Consider the following 25,458-nt stretch of genomic DNA (forward strand, 5'->3'; position numbering starts at 1 on the left):
TTTGCCTTCCTGATCAAGGTTTACCTCGACAGACTGATGAACTGAGGACGGATGGACACACACACACACACACACACACACACACACACACACAAGAACTAAAACTGCTGTGCCACACAGATGTGGCTTTGACTACAGGCCACTGCAGCCTCACACCTTTCAGCACCGTGGAGGAGGAGCTCTGCTCCAGGATTGCTGTGACAGTAAAGGATGAAACACTCCATCGCGAGCTCTCTCCTTCCCACCACTCACTGTCTCAACTCAAGAACCCAGCAGATACACACACATCTTCAAAAGAATCCTCAGCTCTCACATTTCTGTTCCTGGCTGCCCAAGGCTTAGGAACAAACTGGGTTTACAGAACATGGCATCTCTTGTTACACAAATGCAGGATTCAGACAGTGTGCGGGTATCTGCGCTTTCCCATGAAACAGGATCCCTTTGGTCAAGGCTATGGTTTTTCCTGTGGTCATGTATGGATGTGAGAGTTGGACTGTGAAGAAGGCTGAGTGCCAAAGAATTGATGCTTTTGAACTGTGGTGTTGGAGAAGATTCTTGAGAGTCCCTTGGACTGCAAGGAGATCCAGCCAGTCCATTCTAAAGGAGATCAGCCCTGGGATTTCTTTGGAAGGAATGATGCTGAAGTTGAAACTCCAGTACTTTGGACACCTCATGCAAAGAGTTGACTCATTGGAAAAGACTCTGATGCTGGGAGAGATTGGGGGCAGGAGGAGAAGGGGACGACCCAGGATGAGATGGCTGGATGGCATCACTGACTCGATGGATGCAAGTCTGAGTGAATCGTGGGAGTTGGTGATGGACAGGGAGGCCTGGTGTGCTGCGATTCATGGGGTCGCAAAGAGTTGGACACGACTGAGCGACTGAAATGAACTGAGGATCCCTTTGAAATATTGCATACTGAAATCTGGGCAGGGGATTTTAAACAAATGGAAAAGACACTAACCTGTAGCTCTCCTTCCCACCATCCACCTGGGTTCTTTTTCCGGATCAGGATCAGCTGACCGGGGGCCAGGGTAAGCTGTTCAGGCCCCGTAGCTGTGTAGGAGGCAATGACCTGTGCGATTTCTGGAAAACAAGACCAAACATGGTATAGTGCATCGTTAAGAGTCAGGAGAAGGACAGCCAAGACACAGCCACCTCCCAGGTTCACAGGTAAACGTCCTCAAAGCCAGTGCACAGGGCTGGCTTTCTACTCAACGAAGAAGGCCCAGTGGGGACCCATTCTCCGCAAGGCAAGTGCAGTGCTCCGGGACTGGACTTGCCTTCTGGTTCTGCCTAGTGAGCCCGAGGACCCCTCATCTCTTGGAGCCCACCAGCTTGCCCCCACAAACTCCCCACCCCTCCCCCTCCCCCTCAGGATGCCAACAGCTGGGCCTCATTCATCCCTACTGCCTTCGGCCCCCCACACAGGGCTTATTATTATCACATGGTCCACGGAAGGATGGTTGAGTGAATCAAGGAAGTCAAGGGAAGCCATTCCCCCTGCCAGGAACAGCAGAAAGACAAACTTTGTGTTCTTGAGAAGCCACCAGGGGCAGGCACTGGCTTGACTTCCACACTATGACTTTCCTCAGCCTCTCTCTTCCGTCCACAAGACCATTTCCTCTGTGGCTGACGCTTTAAGGGCGATCCCTGAATACCAGCTAGGGATCACGTCAACAGCAGTTTACTTCTTTTTATTGCAAGTTAAAGGAGGATCCTAGAGTCAAGAGGGGGTTTTAAGCAAAACAGCAATTCCACACAGAAAACAAAAATGAAAACAGTTCTGTACTTTTCCTGACTGAACAGCTTCATGGGAAAAAGTCCAGCAGTACCACAGACCAGGCTCTGAAAAAGTACACTTCTCCTGGCACAGGATGTCGACTACGAAAGGACAAAACCCTTCTCTGACTGAATTCTGGCGCATCCGCAGGGACTGCCCTGTGAACTTCTAGATGCAAGACGGAACAGACTGTTCTATTCCTCTACGCTCTCTCCCCATCGTAACTGTTCTCAGAAGACAGAGATGAAGACGCAAGGAATGAAGGAAAGACAGACAGAAGGAGAGAAGTAGAAGGCCCATCTCTGACAGCATTCCCTGCGTTAAGGAACATAACCCGGCCCCTCCGACCCACCTGACCCTGTTCTGTAGCCAGCGGCCAGCACACTAGGAGCACTGGGACGTCCTGGTGCAGGCTGGCCCTGTCAGACGCGTCCCAGAACTCAGGGAAGCAAGAGAAAGCCCAGCTCACACATGTCTGGGGCTCCCCTGAGAGCCCAAGATGGGAAATCTGTGCTGGGTATGAGAACTCTCCCCTACCCCACCAAGGATTAGCTCTAGACTCCAAAGAGTTTTGAATTCGGAAAACATCCAAATTATTACCCTATTTGGCCCCCAGTGTTCCTATTGCTCAAAGGACCTGGCCTGTGTAGCTGGTAACATGCCTCAATACTCTTTTCCTTTTTTTTGAACAGCTCGCTGGTTTCAGTGTGATGTTAAGCCCCTCTGGACCCTTTGGAATGACCATTCAAAATGTATAGGGTTGGCCAAAAAGTTCATCCAGGTTAGCCTGTAAGATGCGATGGAAAAACCCAAACAAACTTTTTGGCCAACCCCATAGCATACTCAGGGTTAAAACAAAGATTTGACTGGGGTGCTCTGATATCTTGAGTCAGTCTGAAGTCCTACAACTACCGAAAACCCCACTTTTCCTTGTCAGGTGAGCCCATCTGGAGGCCGAGCGCCAGGCACAGATACATAAGCCCCTCTCTTGGCGCTGTGGTGACTCTCAACCTGCAATTTCTTAAGGCGGAGATGGCAAAAGGGCCGAAGTGCCCTAGAGGAGGAAGACAGGCCATACCAACCGTATGACTTCCCAGCTGCTTCCTTCTTTTTTCATTCATGTTTCTATTAATAGAACATGCGATTTTTGTTTAAATAAACTGAAACACTTTTGAGTTCAGGGGGATGACTATAATTTTGCACCTTCACTGTGTACCTGAGGAAAACGACTCAAAAGCTTCTAAATTCATAAGCTCCACTGTCTGACAATACGTGCGGCTCCTCTAATCTCCTCCACTATTTACATCCTGGGACTGAATATGCTCTCAGGAAAGGACAAAGTACTGAACCCAATGAGAGAAGGATTAAGCAGCAGCCGACCACAAATCCTACAGTTCCAAGCGTGACAATGTCCTACCATCTTGCCTGAATTATTTCTTCACAGCCCAAGAGAACATTCTGTCTGGTAATGTCCCTAACACCCAATGTGTGAAGCAACAGCCTTTATTTCATAATCATGGATACACATTATTAATGGGTTCCAAGGAAGGGGTCTATTCTAACCACTTATAGGACAGATTCTTTAGTCTTTACTTTTCTTTCTTTCTTTTTTTTCTTCAAAAAGGTTTCTAGCCCTAATAAAAGATGGGGAACAACTATCAATCACATTAAAAACATTGAAAAAATAATCATCAGGGTTTGTCACTTACCAGGTTTTTTTCCTAAACTCCCTGTTTTCCCAGCAGTTCCAGAGCCCTTGAAACAGAGCAGAAGGTCTCATTTGCATACTGAAGAGTTTTGGTCAAGCAACTTAAAAAACGATGAATGATGTCACGAACCCGCTTGAGCCCCTAAATTCCTTTTTTTCATTCTGGAGAAACACAGCAGCATTTTACCTCCTGACATTACAATGTGTATCAAGGAAAACACGGGGCAAAGTAAGTACTGTAAAGCACACAGCCTTTACTCTCTTCTTGAGAGAAAAATAAGCAGAGTGGCACTGTACAGATCCCCCAGGGCTCGGGTACTGACTGTGTGTAACACGAGTGTGGCCTGTCCCTGTGTCAAATCAAACAGGGGCTGCCCCACCAGGAAGACTGTCAGTCTACATCCTAAACACTAAGCTCATGTTTGATGTCGAAATGGTTAATTATTAAACATTTCACAGATAAAGAAAGTACAGAGGTTACAGTAGACTTCCATGAGCTCAACACCCCGATTTAGTACGTGAATATATTACCATTTTGGTACATCTGCTTTCGGGCTTTCTTTTTTTTTTTTAAGAAGGAAAACATGACAGTGGCGATTCAAACACTCCTGCCCCCCATTCTATTATCCAAAGAGGTGGTCACTCTCTCCTGTGAGTCCTTTCTACCCAAACTTAACACCGTTTAAACGCTAAATCTCTTAATGCTGGACACACAGTGCATAGAAGCAGACCATTTTTTCCCCAACTACTAAGTGTTCCAAAAGTGCTCTAGGGTTGAATTCCTTCATGAATACTCATGGAATTTTAAACTAGCTGAGCAAGCCAAGCCGGCAGAGACTTGGCTGGGACAGCGGCCAGGCCGTAATCTGTCGTTACAAAGTGCTTTATTCCAAATTAATTTTCACTCGTGTGTCACTATCTTCCAATAAATTAAGTATTCCAATTAAAATAGAACAAAATGACCAGCTTAATTAACTAAATGAGAGTAACTAAAATAAAAATATGTAATTTATCTAACAGGAACACAACTTCTCATTGTCCCTTTATTTATACTGAAATTCAATAACCATCTAGCAGGGAAAGTTCGAATTAAAATGTTTACTCTCATTATGCTTTCTGTATTAACAAAGATATATATATAATACCCATCTCCCTCAGAATTTTCATAGGCTACATATCAACATGAAGGCATACTAATGCTACAAAATTCCAAAAGGCCAGTTAATTTCCCATTGTAGGCTTATAATATGCTTTCTCTATTCTATAAAAAGAACAAAGCGATCGGCAACCCAGTGATGGAGTTCCAGCCACTTTAATGTGCTCCCTTTTAAACACCGCAGCCAGCACTTAAGCTGAGACAGACTCAGATGGCCATGTTTGGCTCTGGCACTTCTCAAGAATGCAGCAGAAAAGCTGATCCAGGCAATGTGCCCCAGCCCTGCTCGTGCAGAGAAGGGAAGTAGGCTTAGGACAAACTCCTCCCTGCATCCACGGGTCAATTCTGGTATCTGAGGCTCGGTCTGGTTTTTAACTTTGGCAGGATATTGCCTTATGCACTGAATTCTATGTCCAAGTAGGATGAAAGATTTTTTAAGATTTTTTCATTATTATGAAATAATGTAGCTAAATGTTTGCCCAAAAATCATTAGCACTGCTAGTTCTTCGGTGGCTCATAATTTAAGACGACAGTTAAAAAAGCATTACAATTCAACTTACCTTTAGAAAATGTCACAGTGCATTTTTTCTAAACTTACTGACTTGGGATGGTTTGAGTAGAAAACTTAAGTTTGTTAAAGGAGAATACAAGTAATGGCTTTGGTGTTTAATCGATCTCAAAGGTAAAGCCACTTTAAGAGTTTCTGTGCATGGGAGCAGAAATTGAGTTTAGTTTGTAATGTTTTCCCTCTGCTCTCCTAAAACATCATCTCCATGGTTCTTACTGGATCTAACTAACTGGTCTGGAGAAGAGCTGCATTTTCCCTCTCCTGGTCTTCAGAGGACAATATAATGACTGTCTTACAGAAAAGAAGTATTTTCATTCCAGCTTCGGCCAAATTCTCCAAGGGGAAGCAGACTTATGCAAACCCCTCCAGGGGAATTTCAGCAAGCTGCTCTCAAGACCAAAGCAAGGGAAAACAAAAAAAAACCCCAAACAACAATAATACTCCCTAAAAAAAGAATAAAAAAGCCAAAACAAAAACAAAAATCTCAAGCAAATACAACTACTCCAGGGAACTGTAGGGAAGCAGAGAAGGCAGACTGAAGGTGGAATCACCAGTTTATCACCAGGCCCAGCCTTGCGCCCCAAGCAGCTATGGGTCTGGTAAATGGCTACATTTATGACCTGAAATTCCCACTAACTTGAAATTGACCACTAGGAGATGGGCTTCCATATGCCAGGAGGCCCATGCCACTATTGCATTAATTCTGTATCATCTCAGGACCACATTTTACGCAACTGAATTTTTAGGGCCCCCTTAACAACATGTGAAGAGTTGACTCATTGGAAAAGACTCTGATGCTGGGAGGGATTGGGGGCAGGAGGAGAAGGAGACAACAGAGGATGAGATGGCTGGATGGCATCACTGACTCGATGGACGTGAGTCTGAGTGAACTCCGGGAGTTGGTGATGGACAGGGAGGCCTGGCGTGCTGCGATTCATGGGGTTGCAGAGTCGGACACGACTGAGCGACTGAGCTGAACTGAACAACAGTTGGGAGCCACTTCCAATCTGTAAGCATTGAAAATAAACTGAGTCTCTGCTCAATCTCTGATCAGGAGATACCAAGGCCTGGCCAAAGGCCTTAGTGAAATCTTGTGTCTTGCTATTGTGTAGGCAAAAATATAAATTCTAGCGGTAAACATGATTTATATAAGAATTGTAAATTTATCCAACTAACTTTTTGAAATAATTCCAACGAATTAGAGCTGCTAGGAACAAGAATATCCAAAATTTATAGTCCTGAGTCCAACCTGTAATAGATTTCCCCCTATTATATAGATGGGTGGCTTCTTGGTAAAGAATCTGCCTGCAGTGCAGAAGATCCCTTTTCTATTCCTGGGTCCGAAAGATCCCCTGGAGAATGGAAAGGCTACCAACTCCAGTATTCTGGCCTGGAGAATTCCATGGACTGTATAGTCCAGGAGGTTGCAAAGAGCTGGACATGACTGAGCGACTTTCACTTTCGCTTTTCATATAGATGGGACTTCATCAGTCTTGTATTTATGTGGGTATATTGCCTAAAACTCTACAAATGTTATTAATACATTTTTAACCTTTGGTAATATGATATTATAAAATAGTTGCTTTTCTTCTGGTACTGTTCAGCTCAGTCATCTTCATATATGCTTAATCCTCATAATCACTTGTGTTTTTTCATTTTCTTCCGTCCTCCCTTCCCCTGAATATGTCAATGTGTTTGTTACAGATTTCTAAGAACTCATTTATGACTAAGGATGTTAACCACCTGTTATGCAATGCAAATGAGATACCATATTTTATTGCTTTCAATTCACTATGGTGGTTTATATTTTGGCTGTGTATTCAAGTATAACCATGTTGTGTTTCATGAAAGATAAAACTCTCTACTACCCAATATTCTGGGGCTAGTATCACCAAAATACATTTGTTTACATGGGGGAAATACTGCTGTGTATCTTTTTTGGGGTATCCCAGATCAGTGACCACGGAGACTTAATCAAGAACATTTACTCTAAATCCTAAGTCAGTTACATCCAGGAACAGGGAGGAATCCTGAGCGTTATCCCAGCTGACGCAGACCAGCCTCATTCAGGGCAGCCTCCACCAAGCCCTGGGGGGGTTCTTTTGCTGTTGGGAAGCCGAGGCTGACCCTGCAGCACCACTAGGCAAGTTCACACCGTGCCACGTCACACTGTGTTTGCAGTCACGTTCCAGACCTTAGCAAAACCCAACAACGATGTTCCACCGGCAAACCTCATGACTCCCTGAAAAGAGAATCACTGCACAGAAGGGGAGAGGAAACAGTTAATGTGGGTTTACCTCTGAATCTTTAAGCCTCACATAGTTAGAAGGGAAGACGCCGGACTTGTCGCCCACTGTTCCTGTCCACCAGTCACCATCTTTCTTGGTAACCAAAATCACATCCCCTTGCTGAAAGGTTAAATCGCCTTGCTCAGAGCTCTCGTAAGTGTACATGGCAATAAATTCTGGTGGGGAGAAATATTGAGATACGAAGAGAGCTTGATTGTTTACAGAAATCCCAGACAACTTTGCAAAAGCAAGTTTATGAATAAGGACATTAGGATAAGGTCCAGTCAAGAGAAAGCCTAGTCACAGATAAAACACAGAGTTGCAGAATCCCCTGGGCTCCAAATTGACCAACCTGCACATAAAATTCAGTAATTGCAGCCAGGGAGACAATTCCTGTGAAGACCCAGCCCCAGCAACAACAACAACAACAAAAACCCTGCATGTCCACCAATAACAGTACAGAGAGTGATCTCCGACTTAATGCCATGTTTTCTTTTTACTTGGCATTTTTATATTTACTTTTTTTTCCTTCAAAATTCAAAAAAAATAAAGTGCAATTGATTTACAATGTTAATTCCTACTGTACAACGAAGTGATTTGGTCATACATATATACACCTTTTTTTCAAATGTTTACTTTGAATTAACATTTACTGAGTGCCTAGGTTATGCCAGAGTTAGAGGCACTGACATGCAGGCTCTCGGTAAGCTCATCAAATATCTGTAATTCACTTTCTGAAGGTACCATTTTAGAAAACTTTTAGATATGGTATATCCTTTATGTAAATTAAATAAGACGCTTTTCAAAGTGCCTCGGTGAAAACCTAAGTCCTTTTGTGCCATATTACACAGATGGCAGAAGCTGTTAGAACACACAATTTTAAATATATATTATTTAGCTAAAAATGGACATCTACTTGTCATTCAAATAGGAACAGGTAGAATGGGCTGCTGATAAAAATAGTATCTACCCAATCCCAGAAAATAATCATGCCTTTCTGAACAAGATGAAAAGACAAATCACAGTTTCTTACATGTTATTATTCATGTAATTTAGTCTTAAAGGTCCAGAATTAAAGTTTACTGTCTTGAAGGTGAAGGCTGTGCATTCCAGAGGAAATTTTTCTTCTAAAACCCCTGATTTTACTAAGGTTTAGAAACCAAGTCATAATCTCAGAAAGATCACTTGACACAAAATTCTAGACACTATACTAGGTACAGAATAAACGATTTCTAGAAAGATGAACATACCTTTCCTGTTTCCACTTTTTCTCCATTTTATCCCAGGCGTTTTTAAAAAAGCAATTAAAAAAACAACTAAGTTTACCCAAAATGTTTGTTTTATGATAGATGGTTTCTAAATTTCTTATGATAGTCCTTAAATGCAGAGCTTAATGTCAATTAATAGGCAGAGATTTAGTCTGGAGGACTCCACTGGCTAATTGTAAGAGCCTTTGCAGGAGGCACTAATGGAAACTAAAATAAACACTAGCAAACACAAACTATCCTGATGCTTATGCTAATGTGGGCAGCTCTCCAAGGGGCCACTTCAGCCTCAGCTGAGGCCAGCAGACCCCCAACATACAAGGTCATCCAAACGCGCTAGGGAGAACAGAAGCCTCTCTGTCTTTAGCCCTCCATCACCGGTGACACACACCTCCACCGTTAAAACTGGCAAAAGGATTTCCTGCACAAGGAAATCAAAGTTGGGCAGCTTGAATAAGGACATTGCTTTTTCATTAATATATCCCTTTTTCTGATTTCTTAGTATTTCGAACCTTCCCTTTTTATTTTGTTCTGTTACTTGTTCCTTAGCTCTTGTTTGGCCATTTAAGATTGGATCCTGGGCCATCAGTCCTTTCCCCAGTGATTCCTGCACTTAAAAGTCACTTTCTTAAGAACGGATCCAAATTTTGAAGTCACTTTTGAAATGCTTAAGGAACTTCAGAAGCATGAACTCTGGCTGAACTTCACACTGCAGTAGAAGATACCAAGGAGACTGGGAAGACTGTGGCTTTACAAGCCCTGCGTGTACCCGGGCATCTGTGAAGACCTTCAGGATCCAATGAAAATGGGGAGACAGGAGGACAGATATGGGGGGCTCCTCACCACTCAGACCCTCCTCATCAGACATGTAACACAGGGTACTGGCCATTCCCAAGCTCATATTTTAAAAGGCACCCAAACTGACCATCTATTTAATTTGGTTTCTGGTGTCTCAGCTGATAAAGAATCCACCTGCAATGCAGAAGACCTGGGTTCGATCCCTAGGTTGGGAAGATGCCCTGGAGAAGGGAAAGACTACCCACTCCAGGATTCTGCCCTGAAGAATTCCATGGACTGTATAGTCTAACGGGTTGCAAAGATTTGGACATGACTAGTTGCCTGAATCACTGGTTACTTTCAATCTGATTACATTAATACAGTATTTATAAACACATCCCTAATATATCTAAACACATCCCATACCCTTCCAGAAGCCAGAAATCTTTCCTAATATTTCTAATACTGAAATCACTGTAAAATGGATGTAATAAATGAGATTAGACATATAACTCTCTGCTGTTGCCCGAGTTAAGGATGTGGGTGGTTCATCTGTGACCTGCTTATTGAGGCCTCAAGCATGGATGCCTCTACATGTTTCAAAACAAAGCGACATTCATCAACACTGTTGTCAGATGAGAAAGCTCACTGCTCTAAGTGGCTCCATCAATAATCTAGGAACTGAAGCAAAAAGGAAATACAAGTACCAGACACTTAGTGACCTTTATTCTAAAAGCTTACACTATTGTCTCATGACTCCCATAATAATTTGCTACCTTAAGTGGTGATTATTACATTCCTTTTACAGATGAGAAAGTTGAGGCATGACTAAAATTATACGGTCACTAAGTGTGAGAGCCAGGATGCAAACTCTGGCACACCACTGAGACTTAGTGGGTGTAACCCACTGGATCTGGCCAGCGGGGGAAGGGAGTATTGCTTGACACAATACTGACTATATGAGCTATGTTTAAAAGACCTTTTGCCTTGTTCTCCTAACAGTGGCTATAAAAAGTCATTAGGATGACAAAAATGTATGAAGAGAACTATACTAATGATTGTTTTGGTGGTAATGGCAAAAACTGGATACAATAAAAATACCGGATTTATTTAGTGATGATGAAGCTTTTTATAGCTATACCTATAAATTAAAAAAATTTTTTTACTTCTGAAATTCCTCTTGAAAAAGTAACTTTGTCACTATTTGAAACATCATTAAACCTTAACCCTTGCTTTAATAATTCTATTTTTCATAAAGCAAAGTTACTAAAGAATAGAAGTCTCATAATGGCAAACAAACTAAAGATTCTACAAGTATTCAAGGAAACAATGAAATACTACTACAAAACAGGTTAGACATCTGTTCTCAACAAACACTGTTCCTCCCTCCGACACGCCTGTCTGACTTGGGTCATGCTCACTCTTCAATTAGTGCTCTGATAATGGCTAGACCAGATGAAGGAAAGACCTGAGATTTTTACCACTAAAGCCTGAATTACGTAGGTTTTGTTCATTGTTAAACTTATGCCATATACTGGCATATATTGGGTGGGCCAAAAAGCTCATTCAGATTTTTCCATATGCTCTTATAAAAACCCAAACAAACTTTTTGGCCAACCCAATATAATCCAAAAGATGGTGTCACGAAGTAAAGATGGGGGAAACAAAGCAATTAATTACTTGTGTAAGAAACACTTCAAATTTTTAGGCCTAAATAATCTGTTATGGCTATTTCCATGGAACACAGAAATGACACTTCTGTTTCATTTGTGTACAAATGGCACTGATACTACTGTGACAGCTTTACTGAACAGCCCAGTTATGGCCTTAAACCAAAATACTTATCTGTAAGTCAGAAAAATAGCAAGCATCACAAATAGGCTACAGAGATGCTCAGAGACCTTGATCCTTAGTGACTTTGATGGGCCTCTTTCAAGAGTCCAAAGGGCTTTTAATTGAACATCATCAGAAGATTCGGTTTTTATGAGCAATATATCTGATTGTATTTTGAAAAGTCCCTGTAAAGTACCATGACTTTGTAAGGAGCTAAACCTCATTTTACCCTCAGGTTTAATAAAATGAACATAAATTAAGGCAGACTCTTTAAACATGAAATCCGACCTCGTTTTCAATGTTCACTGTTTGTATTACTTAATCGCCTCCAGCGTCTAAAGATCTTAATTTCACTCAAGTTCTCACCTTCTCCCGACACGGCTGGCTTGGCTGCTGGGGAAGCTACTCTCTTCAGACTTGCAGGACTTTCTGAGGAACCAGAATCCATACTACAAGAGGGAGGGGAAAGTATTTGAATTTTACTTTTCATCCTCGAAGAAAACAGTACAAATAACAATGACATTTTCTTTTTAAAACTGCTTAACATTTATAATTATTTTTTTTTTAAAGCAGTTATTTGTCCAGGTCTTGGTTGTAGCATGTGGGATCTAGTTCCCTGACTAGGGATTGAACCTGGGCCCCCTGCATCGGGAGTCTGGAGTCTTGGCCAATGAACCATCAAGGAAGTCCCCACTTCACATTTAAAACATTGATAATCTACAGCTGAAATAGATGCACTGTGCTAAGTCAAAACACATCACAAAGGGCCATGGTGGCCCGACTCTAAGCTCACATCCTTGTCTGTCAGCACTTTGCTTTGCTGATACATAGTCAATGCACTGGTCTCCTTCAAAGTATGACGGACATGCTCATTCGGTATTTCTGAAGAGCTTCTCTTCTTGAAACTCTTAATTCATTTTGACCATCTATTTGGTTAGAACAATGAACAATAACCTTCAGAGTAAAGTTCCACACCATAAGGTTCTTAACAAAAAAGATAATTCACTCATCTAACAATTTCCCCCAATTCTTCGGGCTTCTAAATATTTGTGGATATCTGGCACAGTACTGAAAGTGAAAGTCACTCAGTTGTGTCCAACTCTTTGCGACCCCATGGACTAGGCAGTCCATGGCATTCTCTAGGCCAGAATACTGGAGTGGGTGGCCTTTCCCTTCTCCAGGGGATCTTCCCAACCCAGGGATCAAACCCAGGTCTCCCACATTGCAGAGGGATTCTTTACCAGCTGAGCCACAGGGAAGCCCAGGAATACTGGAGTGGGTAGCCTATCCCTTCTCCAGCGGATCTTCCTACCCAGGAACCGAACTGGGGTCTCCTGCATTGTAAGCGGATTCTTTACCAACTGAGCTATACTAAGCATGAAGAGGAACAGAATCTCCAACAAACCCACGAGACTGTCCCAGGTCTCAGAGTAGAATTCCCTCTTGCACAAGTCAATGAGAAACAAGATGCACAGTCTTCTGAGTGAGGAACAAAGGACCATCATTTGCAAGAGGCTCTCTTCTATTGATACATGCCCTAACTTCTGCAGTGAGAAGACCCAGAAGACGAAATGATCCAGCAACTCCTATCTATGAATCCTAACTAGTGAAAACAACAGTTTCATGCTGAACAAGGCATTCATCCAGTGGAAGCAGATGAATACAAGCATACCTTGTCGATTTCCTTATGGGCCCTGAAATGAGTTTCACGTAGGACTTGGGGAACCAACCCTTCTGGCCTTGAACTTCTCCAAACCACCACATGTCTTGCTGCTCCAGTACGGTGATGACATCGTTTTTGTTAAAATTTAAATGGTTGTCTTTCTTGGCTCTCCACGGATACAGGGCTTGCGCCTGTAGCCCCTCCACCTTTTCACCCTTGTGTGGAAGAACATAAAGGACCTCTCGTCACTTTGCGATCTGTGATCAGTCCAGGTGATGCAAACACCGTCACCTCCCCTCCGATGGGTACATGTGTGTGCATGTGCAGCCACAGAAGACACCCCCCCCCCCGCCTCCTCCCCCTCCCCCACCCCTCCGCAGTGCAGCACGGCTGCCACGTGCCCCCTGGTTCTCAATAGCTGTTTCCTTCCCAAAGCGGAGATGAAAACCTGCCAGCCTGTTCACAGAGCCATGGCCAGCCCATCTAGAAGCCTCTGTTTAAACCAGCTAGGAGATCATATTTATTCTGTTGCACCTGGCCGAGAGCCTTTTCTATTTTGGTTCTATTTTTAACTCTCAAGTTGCCCAGGGCAATCCCATTCGTGCCAGTTTCCAATTGGATTTGGATGTTTAGTGAAGGATTAATACCAGAGCAGAAACCTTCTGAAAGCTCAAAAGGTAAGCAACTCATATCTTAGTTTAGGTGAACACAGGGAAACAGGTCTTGGGTTGGGTTGGGCTTGTCCTAGTTCCTTTTTAGACAAACAGGGGTTGGGCAAGCATAAATTCTCTGTAATCCCACGTACTATAGAGCTATATGAAGATGAACAGAACGCCATCTATGCCTCCCTAAAATAATCCAGGTTAAAATACTTTATTAAGCAGAAAGCACAATAAAAATGGGCAGTAGGACATGGCCAAGGAACTCATGATTAATGAAGAAAGAGATACAAACAACCATGTCTACTACCAGGCAGTAGGAAATATGCTAAAAAGAGGTTGCAACCATTCAAGGTGGGAACAGAGAGAAAAGAGGGATGAAAGTTGCCTGCAGGCAACAGGGCGAGTTTCACAGAGGTGGCAGTGTTTGAGCCGGGTCTTGAAGGACAAGAAGGATTTTGATAGCTAGGGCTTCGGGGGGAGTGAACTCCAGGTGGAAGGCACGACCGTGAGATGCTTTCCTGCCAAGGTTCGAGGAGGAGGAGCAGGATCCGGGGGTGCGTGTGGCCTAGTCTCATGGAGGGGTGCAATAGGAGATGAGGCTGGAAAAGGCAGGGGGAGGCATTTATTATCTCTTAAAAGACTACCACATAAAACTATCACAGTATCTTAAGACAATACTATTATAAAAAAAAATACACCAACACTCAATTATACATGTATTCATAAAAGGACAAAAACAAGGGATAAAGCCCAAGGACAGCTCATTCAGAACCAAGCTGGACTTGCCTTCAGAAGATACTTATTTTCATAATGACATTTAACTATGATTATGCTTGATAAGCAGAGAATTTATGATAGATCGAAGAGTTTCGGCTTTCATGCTGGCAACTTCCAAATCCTGGTCTCCGTGGGTTCTCGTCTTCTCAGAGCCATGACATCCCCATTTCCTTCCATCTCAACTGTCCACTCGCTCCAGTCTTCAGAACACAGGAGGGTTCTCTGGATTGCAAACACCCTGAGGACCACTGCGTCTCCACCTCCCGTTTCTCCAGTCGTGCTCACAGGGCGCCTCCCACCTGGGGTGCGGAGCTCATCGCTTCTGGGTCCCCTAACCCTCTCTGGCATTTCCATCTCGTCTCTGCCATTTCACCTGGGCCCTCGCTGGTAACCTCTCACCCTGAGACATCTTTGCTGCACCTGCCCTGTCTCCACCTTCCCACATGGAGAGCCTGGAATCAGGTAGAACACAGACTCTGGGTTCAGACCCCAAGTCCGTCCCTTACTAACTGTGTGACCTGAAACAATTGCTCAGTCTCTCAGTTCAGGCCTCGCAACTGTTTACTCTCTCAGCTGAGGCCTGCTTCCACACCTCTAAAACACAGACACTTTCTTCAAGAAAATTTAATAAGCTCTATCTGCAAAGTTGCTATGAGAGTAATCATTATAACAGGAGTAGCTTCTATTACTATCAGTTCTTCCAAACTATACAGTATTGCTGGAGGAAGCCAAGACAACGTGTGATGACAAGTCACAGACTCAGGTTACATTCAGCCAAGTCACGCTTCATCCTTCTTTGCTCAATTCCTATTCTGCATGCCCCGCAGGCCCTGGGGGCCCCTCCCGAGAAAGCTGCCTGGAAGCACAACCTCAACTTCCTTCCCTCTTTTTCCAACCTCTCTTCACCCTTTCTCTCCCAGAAAAAAAAAAAGCAGCCTGTGTTTTCTCTGCTTGTAGTGCTGTTTCCCCTCAGATGCTCGACTCTCAGTGTCTTTTTCCCCACAGCTGCTCCTTGTCCTTCTACTCGGCTCCCTGTCTATCCTTTCACCAACCCTTCCCACTTTCCCACCTATCCTTTTCTCTGTATCCCTTTGCAATCTGGAGTATCCTCCTCTTTCCCAGATCGCAAATACATGCCGCCTGCCTCTTTGCCTGGACCACCGGCTTTAATAGTACAAGAACCACCAGCATCCGCCGTCCTGGTCCTGCGCTCTCCTCCTCCACCTGAGTCACCACGCTGAGCGTGGCACGTGTGCTACCTGCCGAGCGGGACATATGCAAAGGCAAAGAGCACAGCTCCTGTCCAGAGACGCCCTTCTTTCCAGGTCAGAGAAGACACACGCTGCGTGCAGGTTCCCTCCTCCCCCTGCACTCTCGCTCCTCTGAAGCACTCACTTTATGTCCTTAGATCTGACTGTGTTCCCATTTCCCAGACAGGAAGGCCTGACTGTATCACTCTCACCTGGTAATCAACACGTCGAAAATCCAACTCCCTCCTTTCACGAAGTCAATTTCTCTTTCTGCCTGACTTGTTGCCCCTTAAGGTCAAATCTCTCCTCAGTCTTCTCCTTTCCTATTCCCACAAGCGTTGGGATCCCGCCTCTTTAACTGTTGTCAAGCCCCCCATGTCCCCTGTCGAATCTTTCTGCACACCTCCACATGAGCCTTCCTATAGCCTGTGTTCAAGCTGCTTGCTCCCGGAGCAGAAACTGTCCTTGACCCCCAAACGCCTGCCAGATGGGCAATTCCTCTAATTACTTATAGAAATGTCATTTCTTTTATCACGTTAAGTAGAAGTATTATCCTTTCAGCAATTACTTTCTTAATGAGGCATTTAAGAGCTTCCCACTTAATCTGCAGTCAGTCTATCTTCTCTGATAAACACTCTGGTCTGGCCACATGGGTGGACCCCATGTCTTTCCCGAATCACACTCTGGCCTCCTAAAGTAAGCCTCTCTCCTCAGGGCAGTTTCTGTCTGCATGCCAGCCCTCTCCACTTTCTAATCAGCTCTTACCCACTGTTCAAGATGGAGTTCAAATACCACGTCATCAATGAAGCTTCCCTGAACAATCCAGGAGGATAATCCAGTTTACCCTGCTCTGAACAGTCATGACTCCCTCCACTGGGAAAACATGAACTGGATCCTTGCCTGCCAGCCAAGCCAGATGCATATAATGAGGCTTACATTTTTTTTGGGGGGGGGCGGGCACATTACATGGCTTGTGGGATCTTTGTTCCCAGACTGGGCATCGAATGCAAGCCCTCTGCAGTGAAAACGAAGAGTCCTAACCACTGGACTGCCAGGGAATTCCCAAGGCTTACTCCCAAATGACAATGACGACAAGCATTGGCTGAATCTTTCTTCCTCATACAGCACGCGGGGGCCTCCTGCTCCCAGCCCATGCTGTTACCTGGCCTAAAACAGGAGACGGAGATGAGCCTGTGGCCGTGGCTGGAGTGAAGGCTGATCTCTGCCTCAGCTGCCCAGCACTTGGCACGGTGAGGGAGGGCTGGGTTGCCCACGCATCCCAGCTGTCGGTTTCTGGCTTCTCATTCGTGCTGGTGGGCCACCTGGAGGGGAAGCACAACGTCGTGAGCTGCAAGGACTTCCCAACGCGTCAGTGCTCGTCCCACAGCAGACACACCGGGACGTGTGTGGGGCTAGTTCAAAAGCAAGGGGCGGGGAAGAACACTGGACTTGGGTTTGGATCAGAGCATCACATACTGGCGATGGGCCTCAGGCAAATGACAGTAGTTTCTCTGAATCCTGATTTCCTGGTTGATCAAATGGGAACAGGACTGTGTCACTCTGGTTAGCTGTCAGGGTGACATGAAATCCTATGAGGGAAATACTCTAACCTGAAGGCACCAGAGAAACACCCTCATGTGATCATTATCTTCATTTGCAACAACAATGCTAAATCAGCAACAAAGAAGTTTTGCGTCACATAGGAAGTCCTGCCAGGCTGGCAGCTGGTGCCTCATAATACCATCTCTCTGTCCCAGCACCACACAGTAGGCACTGGGCCACGAGCCTGGACACCATGGTAACCCTACAGGTGGTATCCTTAGAGCAACCTGTTGGGCGCAGCTCAGGAACAGTTTTAATTTTGTGATTTTATAACTGCAAATAAACACATCTGTGTGAGTTGCCAATTGAAATGCAATGCACTTTTGAAAATCTTTATGAGAGATAAACAATTTTGCAAATCAAAGTATTTCCTTTGATAGACGGCAGGCACATCCTGATTCCGGGTCTGGAAATAAGATGCCCAGGAGGATAGCCAGAGAGCCACAGACCACACCTTTATTGAGAAAGAGAGTCACGCTGACTAGACCCACAGCAAAACGAAATCCTGAAAAGAGTACTTGTCTTTTATTTTAGTGTCAGCTTTAATTTAAAAAGTCAGAGCATTTTAAGGTAATATAGACTACTATACATAAAATAGATAAGTGACATGATTTACTGTGGAGCATAGGGAACTATATTCAACATCTTGTAATAACATGTAACGGAAAAGAATCTGAAAATATACATATATACATACATATATGTATGTGAATCACTTTGCTGTACACCTGAAACTGACATAACAATATAAATCAACTATATTTCAATTTTTAAAAAAGATCAGGAGAGAAGAATTTCAGTGTGGTTTCAGTCACACTAATGGAACACTACTTTTTAGCAGAGATGAGACAGGGAGGACCTTCTTTAGCACTTTCAATTTTTTTACGTGAAAGTACAAGTATGAAAGCTGTTGCTGTTCATTATATCCTTCCCTCTGCTTTCTCCTGCTCCTGGTCATTACACACCTTCTTTGCTCTATTCGATCCACTTTCTCCAGCATTATGCCTCAACTCCTTCCTTCTATTTGTTTTTGCTGAAAGATGGTTAAACTTTAAAACAAATTTAAAACATTTCTTACATCACTTTTACTTCAAGGGCAGTATAAAATATTTTTAGACCAATGGCACAGCTGGACCAATCCTATAAGTGGCAGCATGGCAGCCCTCCACCTGTCCTTTCAAACCTCTGCTTACACACTCTTTTTAATGCCATTTCCTGATGACCAAGGGCATGGCACCAGTAGCCGCCAAGCGCACACATCTCTTTGCCCCGCTGTCCGCTTATTCAGGACTGATGAAAGAGGAAAGCCTCAGAGGAAACAGCCTTCTATCTTACTCAAAACCACATGACAAAATTCAATTTCTGTTTCTGCCCAGCAAAAAAAAAAAGAAAAAAACAGTGCTATTTCCATGCAGGAAATGACTTTAAATATTTGCTGACATGGGTATCAAGCAGATTATTAGGAAATTGTGTTTCTCCATTTCTTCCACAATAATGAAAGATACAGACAAATGAGTGAATGAAACAAGGGTAATAGGCTTTACTTTATCCTAGGGAAAAATCATTGTTGAGCCATGATATAATTAAATCCAGTTCAGAGAACACAATCCACAAATTGCCAAAAGACCAGTCAGAGAAAGAGGCCATGTACAGTACTCAAGAGGTACAACCCAAGGACTGAAACAGCACTTAAAAGATCACTAACGTGGGATTTCAAAAATCATCAGAAAAGGCATCCAACACGTACGTGGAGCTGAAGTCGGCCCAGTTGTTGGGGGTCTCAGAGGGCTCTGCAGGGGTTGCAGTTGAAGGGGCGGGGGTCTCACGCACAGCCACTTTGGGTGTAGGGGTGGAGGCCACCTCAGTCACTGGTTTGACTGGGGCAGGAACCTCGTTTTCTGGGATTTTCTCTGCGTAGTTTGCAGGGAACCATCCCGTCTTTCCTTTTAATTCTCCTCCAAGCCATCCCGGTTCTCCAGTTTGGCTTTCGTCCACCTGCAGGAAAGTCATAAAGTTTAATTTAAGTGGAACTAAATCAACCCCTAAGACACTGAACACTCTTAACAGAACAAAGCCCCCACTTCTGACCCGGTCAGACTAACACACAGCACAGACCTTTCTCCGCCTTTTCTTTAGTCTGAGAGTCTGGAAAAATGGTCTCTAAACATTAACTCTAAAGAAACAGTAGATGCTATAATTCAAGTTCTTACTCTTTTGTGCCTGTTTATCTTTTTCTTTTTCTCCTAATACTAGCAGCTAGGAAAAAGTGCCTGGAATCGTAAGAAGTCCCATAATTTAAATATTTTGAGCTACTCTGAATTATAAAGCAATGTGACAGACATCATCACTCAGGAACTCAAGTAATTATTAAGAGGTAATTTGACTTAGGTTTATTATTTAAAATGGAAAGCAAAGGGTGCAATCGATATAAATGTAGCCCTCTAGAAGTCTCTAATAACTAAGCAGTCCTTATTCAGCACACAGACGAAAGAGACACAAAACACAGTCTTAGATGTTTCTACAGGCAACACAACTGGCTGCTGTGTGGAGTCTTTTGAAAGCTCCACAGACACACGAAGAGAAAATTAAGGAAATGATTATTTAGAGCAACAATTGATTTTATTAAAGTCCTATTACTTTCTTTTGCATAAATTTTACTGTAACATTCACAAATGTGCACAGGAGAATATAGGATTCTGCTGTTTAAAAATTTCAGAGGAGATTTATTACAATTGGGCTTTTAACGTTTGCATTTTATCTTAATTCTGACTCAAAAGGATTAGTCAGAATCACCAGAATGACTCTAATACTTATCTTTCCAAGTTACCCTCACTATTTTTGAGCAACAGGAGATCAATTTGAAGATAATTACATTCCCTAGTAGAAAATTATTTTCATTACGATAAGTCAAAGTTCTGTCAGAGATCTTATCTTATTTTATCCCATAAAATACTGCCTCAGGAAGTAATGCACTGAACACTTCATTGGACCTGAATACTGCTCTTTTGAAATCACAGAAATGAGTGCTAAGGTTTCAACAATGACTTTGGGAAAAAGTGGCAAAACACCCAGCTTTCTAACCCATTCAAATATTCAATAAAACAAAACAGAGGGAAGGGACATTTGTATACCTACGGCTAATTCATGTTGATGTTTGGCAGAAACCAAAGCAATATTGTAAAGCAATTATCCTTCAATTAAAAATAAATAAATTTTAAAAAACACACAAAACAAATAACTATGGAACCACATATTTATTTGTATTCTGTGTAGAGTAATATGGCATGTTTATTAGCTTATTTAAATTAAAAAAAAAAAAAGAGCCTGGGATAGGCATGGAGAAAGTAGAATTCGGGGCTTACTGAATTATTTCTACATGTTGGTTATAAAATAATCTATAGGAGAGCTTCCTTGCTGCTCTACCTTAGGGAAGCCTTACTGTCAAAGGTAAAAGCAACTTTTAAAGCTGAGAATTCTCCAAAAGAGAGTTACCTGCAGATAAAGTGCAACACTGCTTCCAAAAGTTCTATTTTTGGCTTTAGAGTTCCGGTACGAACACCCCCACATTGTCTTCTTTCTTCCTCTTCTGGGCAGCCCCACGTGGTTCATGAGATGAGGATTCAATGTGACATTTTCGCCACTTGGATCTTATTTTCTGCTAAACTCAAATGGCTAGATGCCCTTCCTCGCTGGTTGATATTTACCAGTGACACTATGACGCACTGTAACTTGCTAGCTGCTTTGTGCTGGAAACATAGCTGTTTGTAGGCCAGGCTCTGCCAGGGCCTCCCCAACTTCTCATCAGGTTCAACAGACAAGCTCCTGCCCTTTCCGTGTGTCCCAGGACCAAGGGGAGGACGGTCAGCAGTGAGTGAGGAGCTGGAGTCAGACACACAAGCACTTTGCCTCAAGATCGCGAAGTATCATGATCAAGGGTAGGGCTCTGCCATCCGACTGCCTCAGTTTTAGTGTTTCAGCTGGGTCCTTGTTGCTGTGAGGCCTTTTCTAGGTGCAGCCAGTGGAGGCTACTCTTTGTGGGGGTGCACAGGCTTTTCACTGTGGCGCACAGGCTTAGTTGCGCTGTGGCATGTGGAATCCTCCCGGAACAGGGTTTGAACCTGTGTCTCCTGCATTGGTGGGTGGACTCTTCACCACGGAGCCCCTTGTTGTTGTTCAGTTGCTCAGTCATATCTTGACTCTTTGCAACCCTACGGACTGCAGTGCGCCAGGCTTCTCTGTCCTTTACTATCTCCCAGAGTTTGCCCAGACTCATGACCATCAAGTCAGTGATGCCATCCAACCAGCTCATCTTCTGCTGCCCCCTTCTCCTCCTGCAGCCCCTGCTTCAGTTTTAGTACCACTTCTACAATTTATTAGCTGGCTGACTTTGGGCAAGTTTAATGTCTTGGTGCCTCGGTTTCCTTATCTATAAAATGGAGGACAATAACAGTACCTGTTTTATAACAGTTGTTATAAGAAGTATCCAGAACACTGCCTGGCATCTGAGATGTGCTTGATGACAGATTCTCTTCTTTTTTAAAGATCTGTCTTGATATAGACTATTTTTAAAGTCTTTATTGAACTTCTTACAATATTGCTTCTGTTTTATATTTTGGTGTTTTGGCCACAAGGAATGTGGGATCGTAGCTCCCTGAGACCCTGCACTCAGACCCACACCTCCCGCACTGGAGGATGAAGCTGTAACCATAGGGCTGCTCAGGCAGTCCAACAGACTTTCTAAAGCCATCTCCTGTTATCCAGCTCTGACTCTACTGTAGTTCTCTTTTGTCCTGTAAAAGCCTGGGCTCTGTCTGACCCTGGTCACTTTAGGTAACCAGAGATTTGGGTTCTCTATGTGGAGGTCCCTGCTCTAGAAACCTGTCTGGTACCCCAGGCCCTCTGGGCTAGCCTTCCTATAGGGGCTGGAATGTGATCCCAGATCCCAGCCTATCGGAAACCCCTTACTGGTCTGTCCTAGTTAGACCTCCTTGAGTACCAGCTGCTTTACTTAATGATGTCCTATGACTCACTGTCATTCCCTTGAGATACAGGTCTTACTTGGTTAACCAGATTTTTGACACCTGGAATTGGATCTGAAGCCCTGAGGGAATGTTCCACCCCATGGGCAGGTCGAGCTCACATCCTAGTTAATTACACCCAGCCCTGCCCCAAAGATGACAGAAAATGAGCACCACCATTGAGACGTGCCTGTGTGTACTTAGGAAGAGGAGAGGGTGCCATGCCAGCCCCTTATCCTTGCAGACAAGAGCTTCTGCTACCCTTGAAGTCAATAATGAAACCAGCTTGTCATTTGTCACCAAGGAAATCCATCACTTTTAACCTAGGAAACTGTTTGCTAATTGAACAAACAACAGTCTCAATGAGTTTAATTTATTCTTATAGAAATCCACTAATTTGAATGACCAATTAAATTTTGAGGTTCAGAGGATAAAATAAAAACTCACATTTAACATTAAATTAAATTAACCACTTGGAAAAAGTATAAAGGGTCTTGTACGAAAATGAGAAACATTTCCTCCTGGAGTTGAAAAGTTTTACTCAAAATGCCAACCAATTGTGAAAAAATGTTATCTATAATTAGGATAGAATAAGCATAGTCAAACACATAGACTTCTTTGTATACGTCTATGGCTGGCTATAACGTGAACTTATATGTACATGGGGTAGATTCATCTATCTGTGGCTTACATCGAGCATTTACAAGTGAGGGGATTTTTGTGCTAATGATATTGGTCTTAATACAATTTCGCTTAGCCAGCCCACTGTAACACCTCAAAGCATCTGGGGTTGTTCTAGTGAAATGTCAAAGTGGGAAGCACAAACCCCAAACATTGCTTACAGGTCTGGGAATGGGCACCGAGGCGGCAGTCAGATGAAGGCAGCATCATCAGGTTCAAGGACCAAACCCCAACACCCAGTAGTGTCAGACCTCTTTTCTCAGTGTCTATGGCTTCGTGACCGCCATCTCTGTTAGGCGACACTACGATTCCCACCGCCTCTGACCTTGTCACAAAGAAGGGAGGCAGACGTTCTCTCTCTCCTCACAAGCAGCACAAAGACTGTGGACAGCAAACACGTGTAAACTGCGTACTGACTCAGACCTGCTGCTGCCGCTGCAAGGGATATGCTGGGGAGTGTGGAGATAAGCACGTGCTTCATGCGTTTGCCAGTTTGGAAATAAAAGGGTTACCCCTAAACTCCTGGATGAGGATACTAAAGCTGTTTTCTAGAGACGCAGCCCCAGAGAATGGACTTGTGAACACAGTGGGGGAAGAAAGTGGGCCGAATTGAGAGAGCGGCGTGGAAACATATACATTATCTGGTGTGTAAATCAGTTAGCCAGTGGGCATTTGCTGTCTGACGCAGGGAGCCCAACCAGGTGCTCTGTGACAACCCAGGGGCAGGGGAAGGTGGGTGGTGGGAGGGATGTTCAAGAGGTAGAAGACGTGTGTACACCTATGGCTGATTCATGCTGATGTATGGCAGGAACCAACACAGTATTGTAAACAATTATTCTCCACTAAAAAATAAATAAAATCTTAAAACATTTAAACAACAACAACAAAAATGCCTGTTTTCTAAAGTGCTAATCTAGAGGTCAGCCAAAAAACATTTTTTTTACATATTTATTTGACCGTGTCTGGTCTGAGTTGGGGCATGCAGGATCTCCAGCTGAGGCACGTGAACTCTTAGTTGTAGCATGTGGAATCCAGTTATGGAACCAGGGGTTGAACCCGGGCCCCCTGCACGGAGAGCTTGGAGTCTTAGCCACTGGACCACGAGGGAAGTCCCCTTAACGTTCACAAGGACTCAGCCCTGCAACTGAAGCACAAAGGCAGCCGTAGGCAATATGGAAATGAACATGCCTGAATGTGTGCCAGTAAAACTTCATTACAAAACAGGCATGGGCTGGATTAGGCTCACTCCTGGAATCAGTGTATACTGGTCCCTCAAAATAGCAACGGTTCAGATGTTAAGATTACAGAAATCTAAGAAAGGCAGGAAAGAAACAGTATTGACTACATTAAAAAAAAAGTTCTCTATCGAAAGATGGAAAAAATGAGTTTAAACTATTATAAGAGTAACACTAAATTAAAGGATAAATAATTTTCTGAATGAATGGCTGGTTGATGCCTAAGAACCCCTAAAGAAGCTTCTCTTTTTTTTTTTTTTGGATGGTTCTAGGAAAATGATATTTTTCAGAATGATTTGGGATTAGTTCTGACAGAAAAGAGATTAGGCGAGATCAGTGGTACCCAAAACTCCCTGACAGAACCACCAGAGAAGATTTTGAATTCCTGTTGTTCAATCACTCAGTCGTGTCCAACTCTCTGCGACCTCATGGACTGCAGCACACCAGGCTTCCCTTTCCATCACCAACTCCCAGAGTTTGCTCAAACTCATGTCCATCAAGTCGGTGATGCCATCCAACCATCTCATCCTCTGTTGTCCCTTTCTCCTCCCGCCTTCAGTCTTTCCCAGCATCAGGGTCTTCTCCAATGAGTTGGCTCTTCACATCAGGTGGCCAAAGTATTGGAGCTTCAGTTTCAGCATCAGTCCTTCCAATGAGTATTCAAGTTTGATCTCTTTAGGATGGACTGGTTTGATCCCCGTACTGTTTAAGGGACTCTCAAGAGTCTTCTCCAGCACCACAATTTGAAAGCATCAATTCTTTGGTACTCAGCCTTCTTTTTGAATCATAAATATGGATTAAAAGTTCCCAGAGTCTCTGGGACAGAGTCCTGAATTGGTTTTTGTGTGTGTGTGGCTCAGATGGTAAAGCATCTGTCTGCAACGAAGGAGACCCGGGTTCGATCCCTGGGTTGGGAAGATCCCTTGGAAAAGGAAATGGCAACCCACTCCAGTATTCTTGCCCGGAGAATCCCATGGACCGTGGAGCCTGGTGGGCTACAGTCCATGGGGTCGCAAAGAGTCAGACAAGACTGAGCAATTTCACTTTCACTTTAAGATCCCTGAGCAGGACTGATGCATTCAGCCTTGCACCATTTAAAGCCAGCTGAGTTAGGTGATCAGCCTGTGTTCTTAAGATAAACTTAAACAAAATGGCAGTGAGCAACATTGTTCTAATTTCTCATGCTATTATT

The 25,458-nt window shown here is 43.6% G+C and overlaps 1 protein-coding gene across 1 annotated transcript in view; it reads right to left on the reverse strand.

Annotated features, from left to right (window-relative positions):
• Nucleotides 1-25,458, reverse strand: part of ITSN1 (intersectin 1) — a 241,535-nt gene that overhangs the window by 59,515 nt on the left and 156,562 nt on the right. Inside the window, exons 21-27 of the mRNA XM_052646278.1 lie at nt 19,080-19,327; nt 16,893-17,052; nt 13,051-13,256; nt 11,745-11,827; nt 7,513-7,679; nt 3,493-3,538; nt 965-1,086 (exon numbers count right to left, since the gene is read on the reverse strand). Coding sequence (XP_052502238.1) covers nt 965-1,086; nt 3,493-3,538; nt 7,513-7,679; nt 11,745-11,827; nt 13,051-13,256; nt 16,893-17,052; nt 19,080-19,327 — 1,032 coding nt within the window. The remainder of the gene's footprint in view (nt 1-964; nt 1,087-3,492; nt 3,539-7,512; nt 7,680-11,744; nt 11,828-13,050; nt 13,257-16,892; nt 17,053-19,079; nt 19,328-25,458) is intronic.

This window comes from Budorcas taxicolor, chromosome 1 (assembly GCF_023091745.1).
Source record: "Budorcas taxicolor isolate Tak-1 chromosome 1, Takin1.1, whole genome shotgun sequence".
NCBI classification, from domain to species: Eukaryota; Metazoa; Chordata; class Mammalia; order Artiodactyla; family Bovidae; genus Budorcas; species Budorcas taxicolor.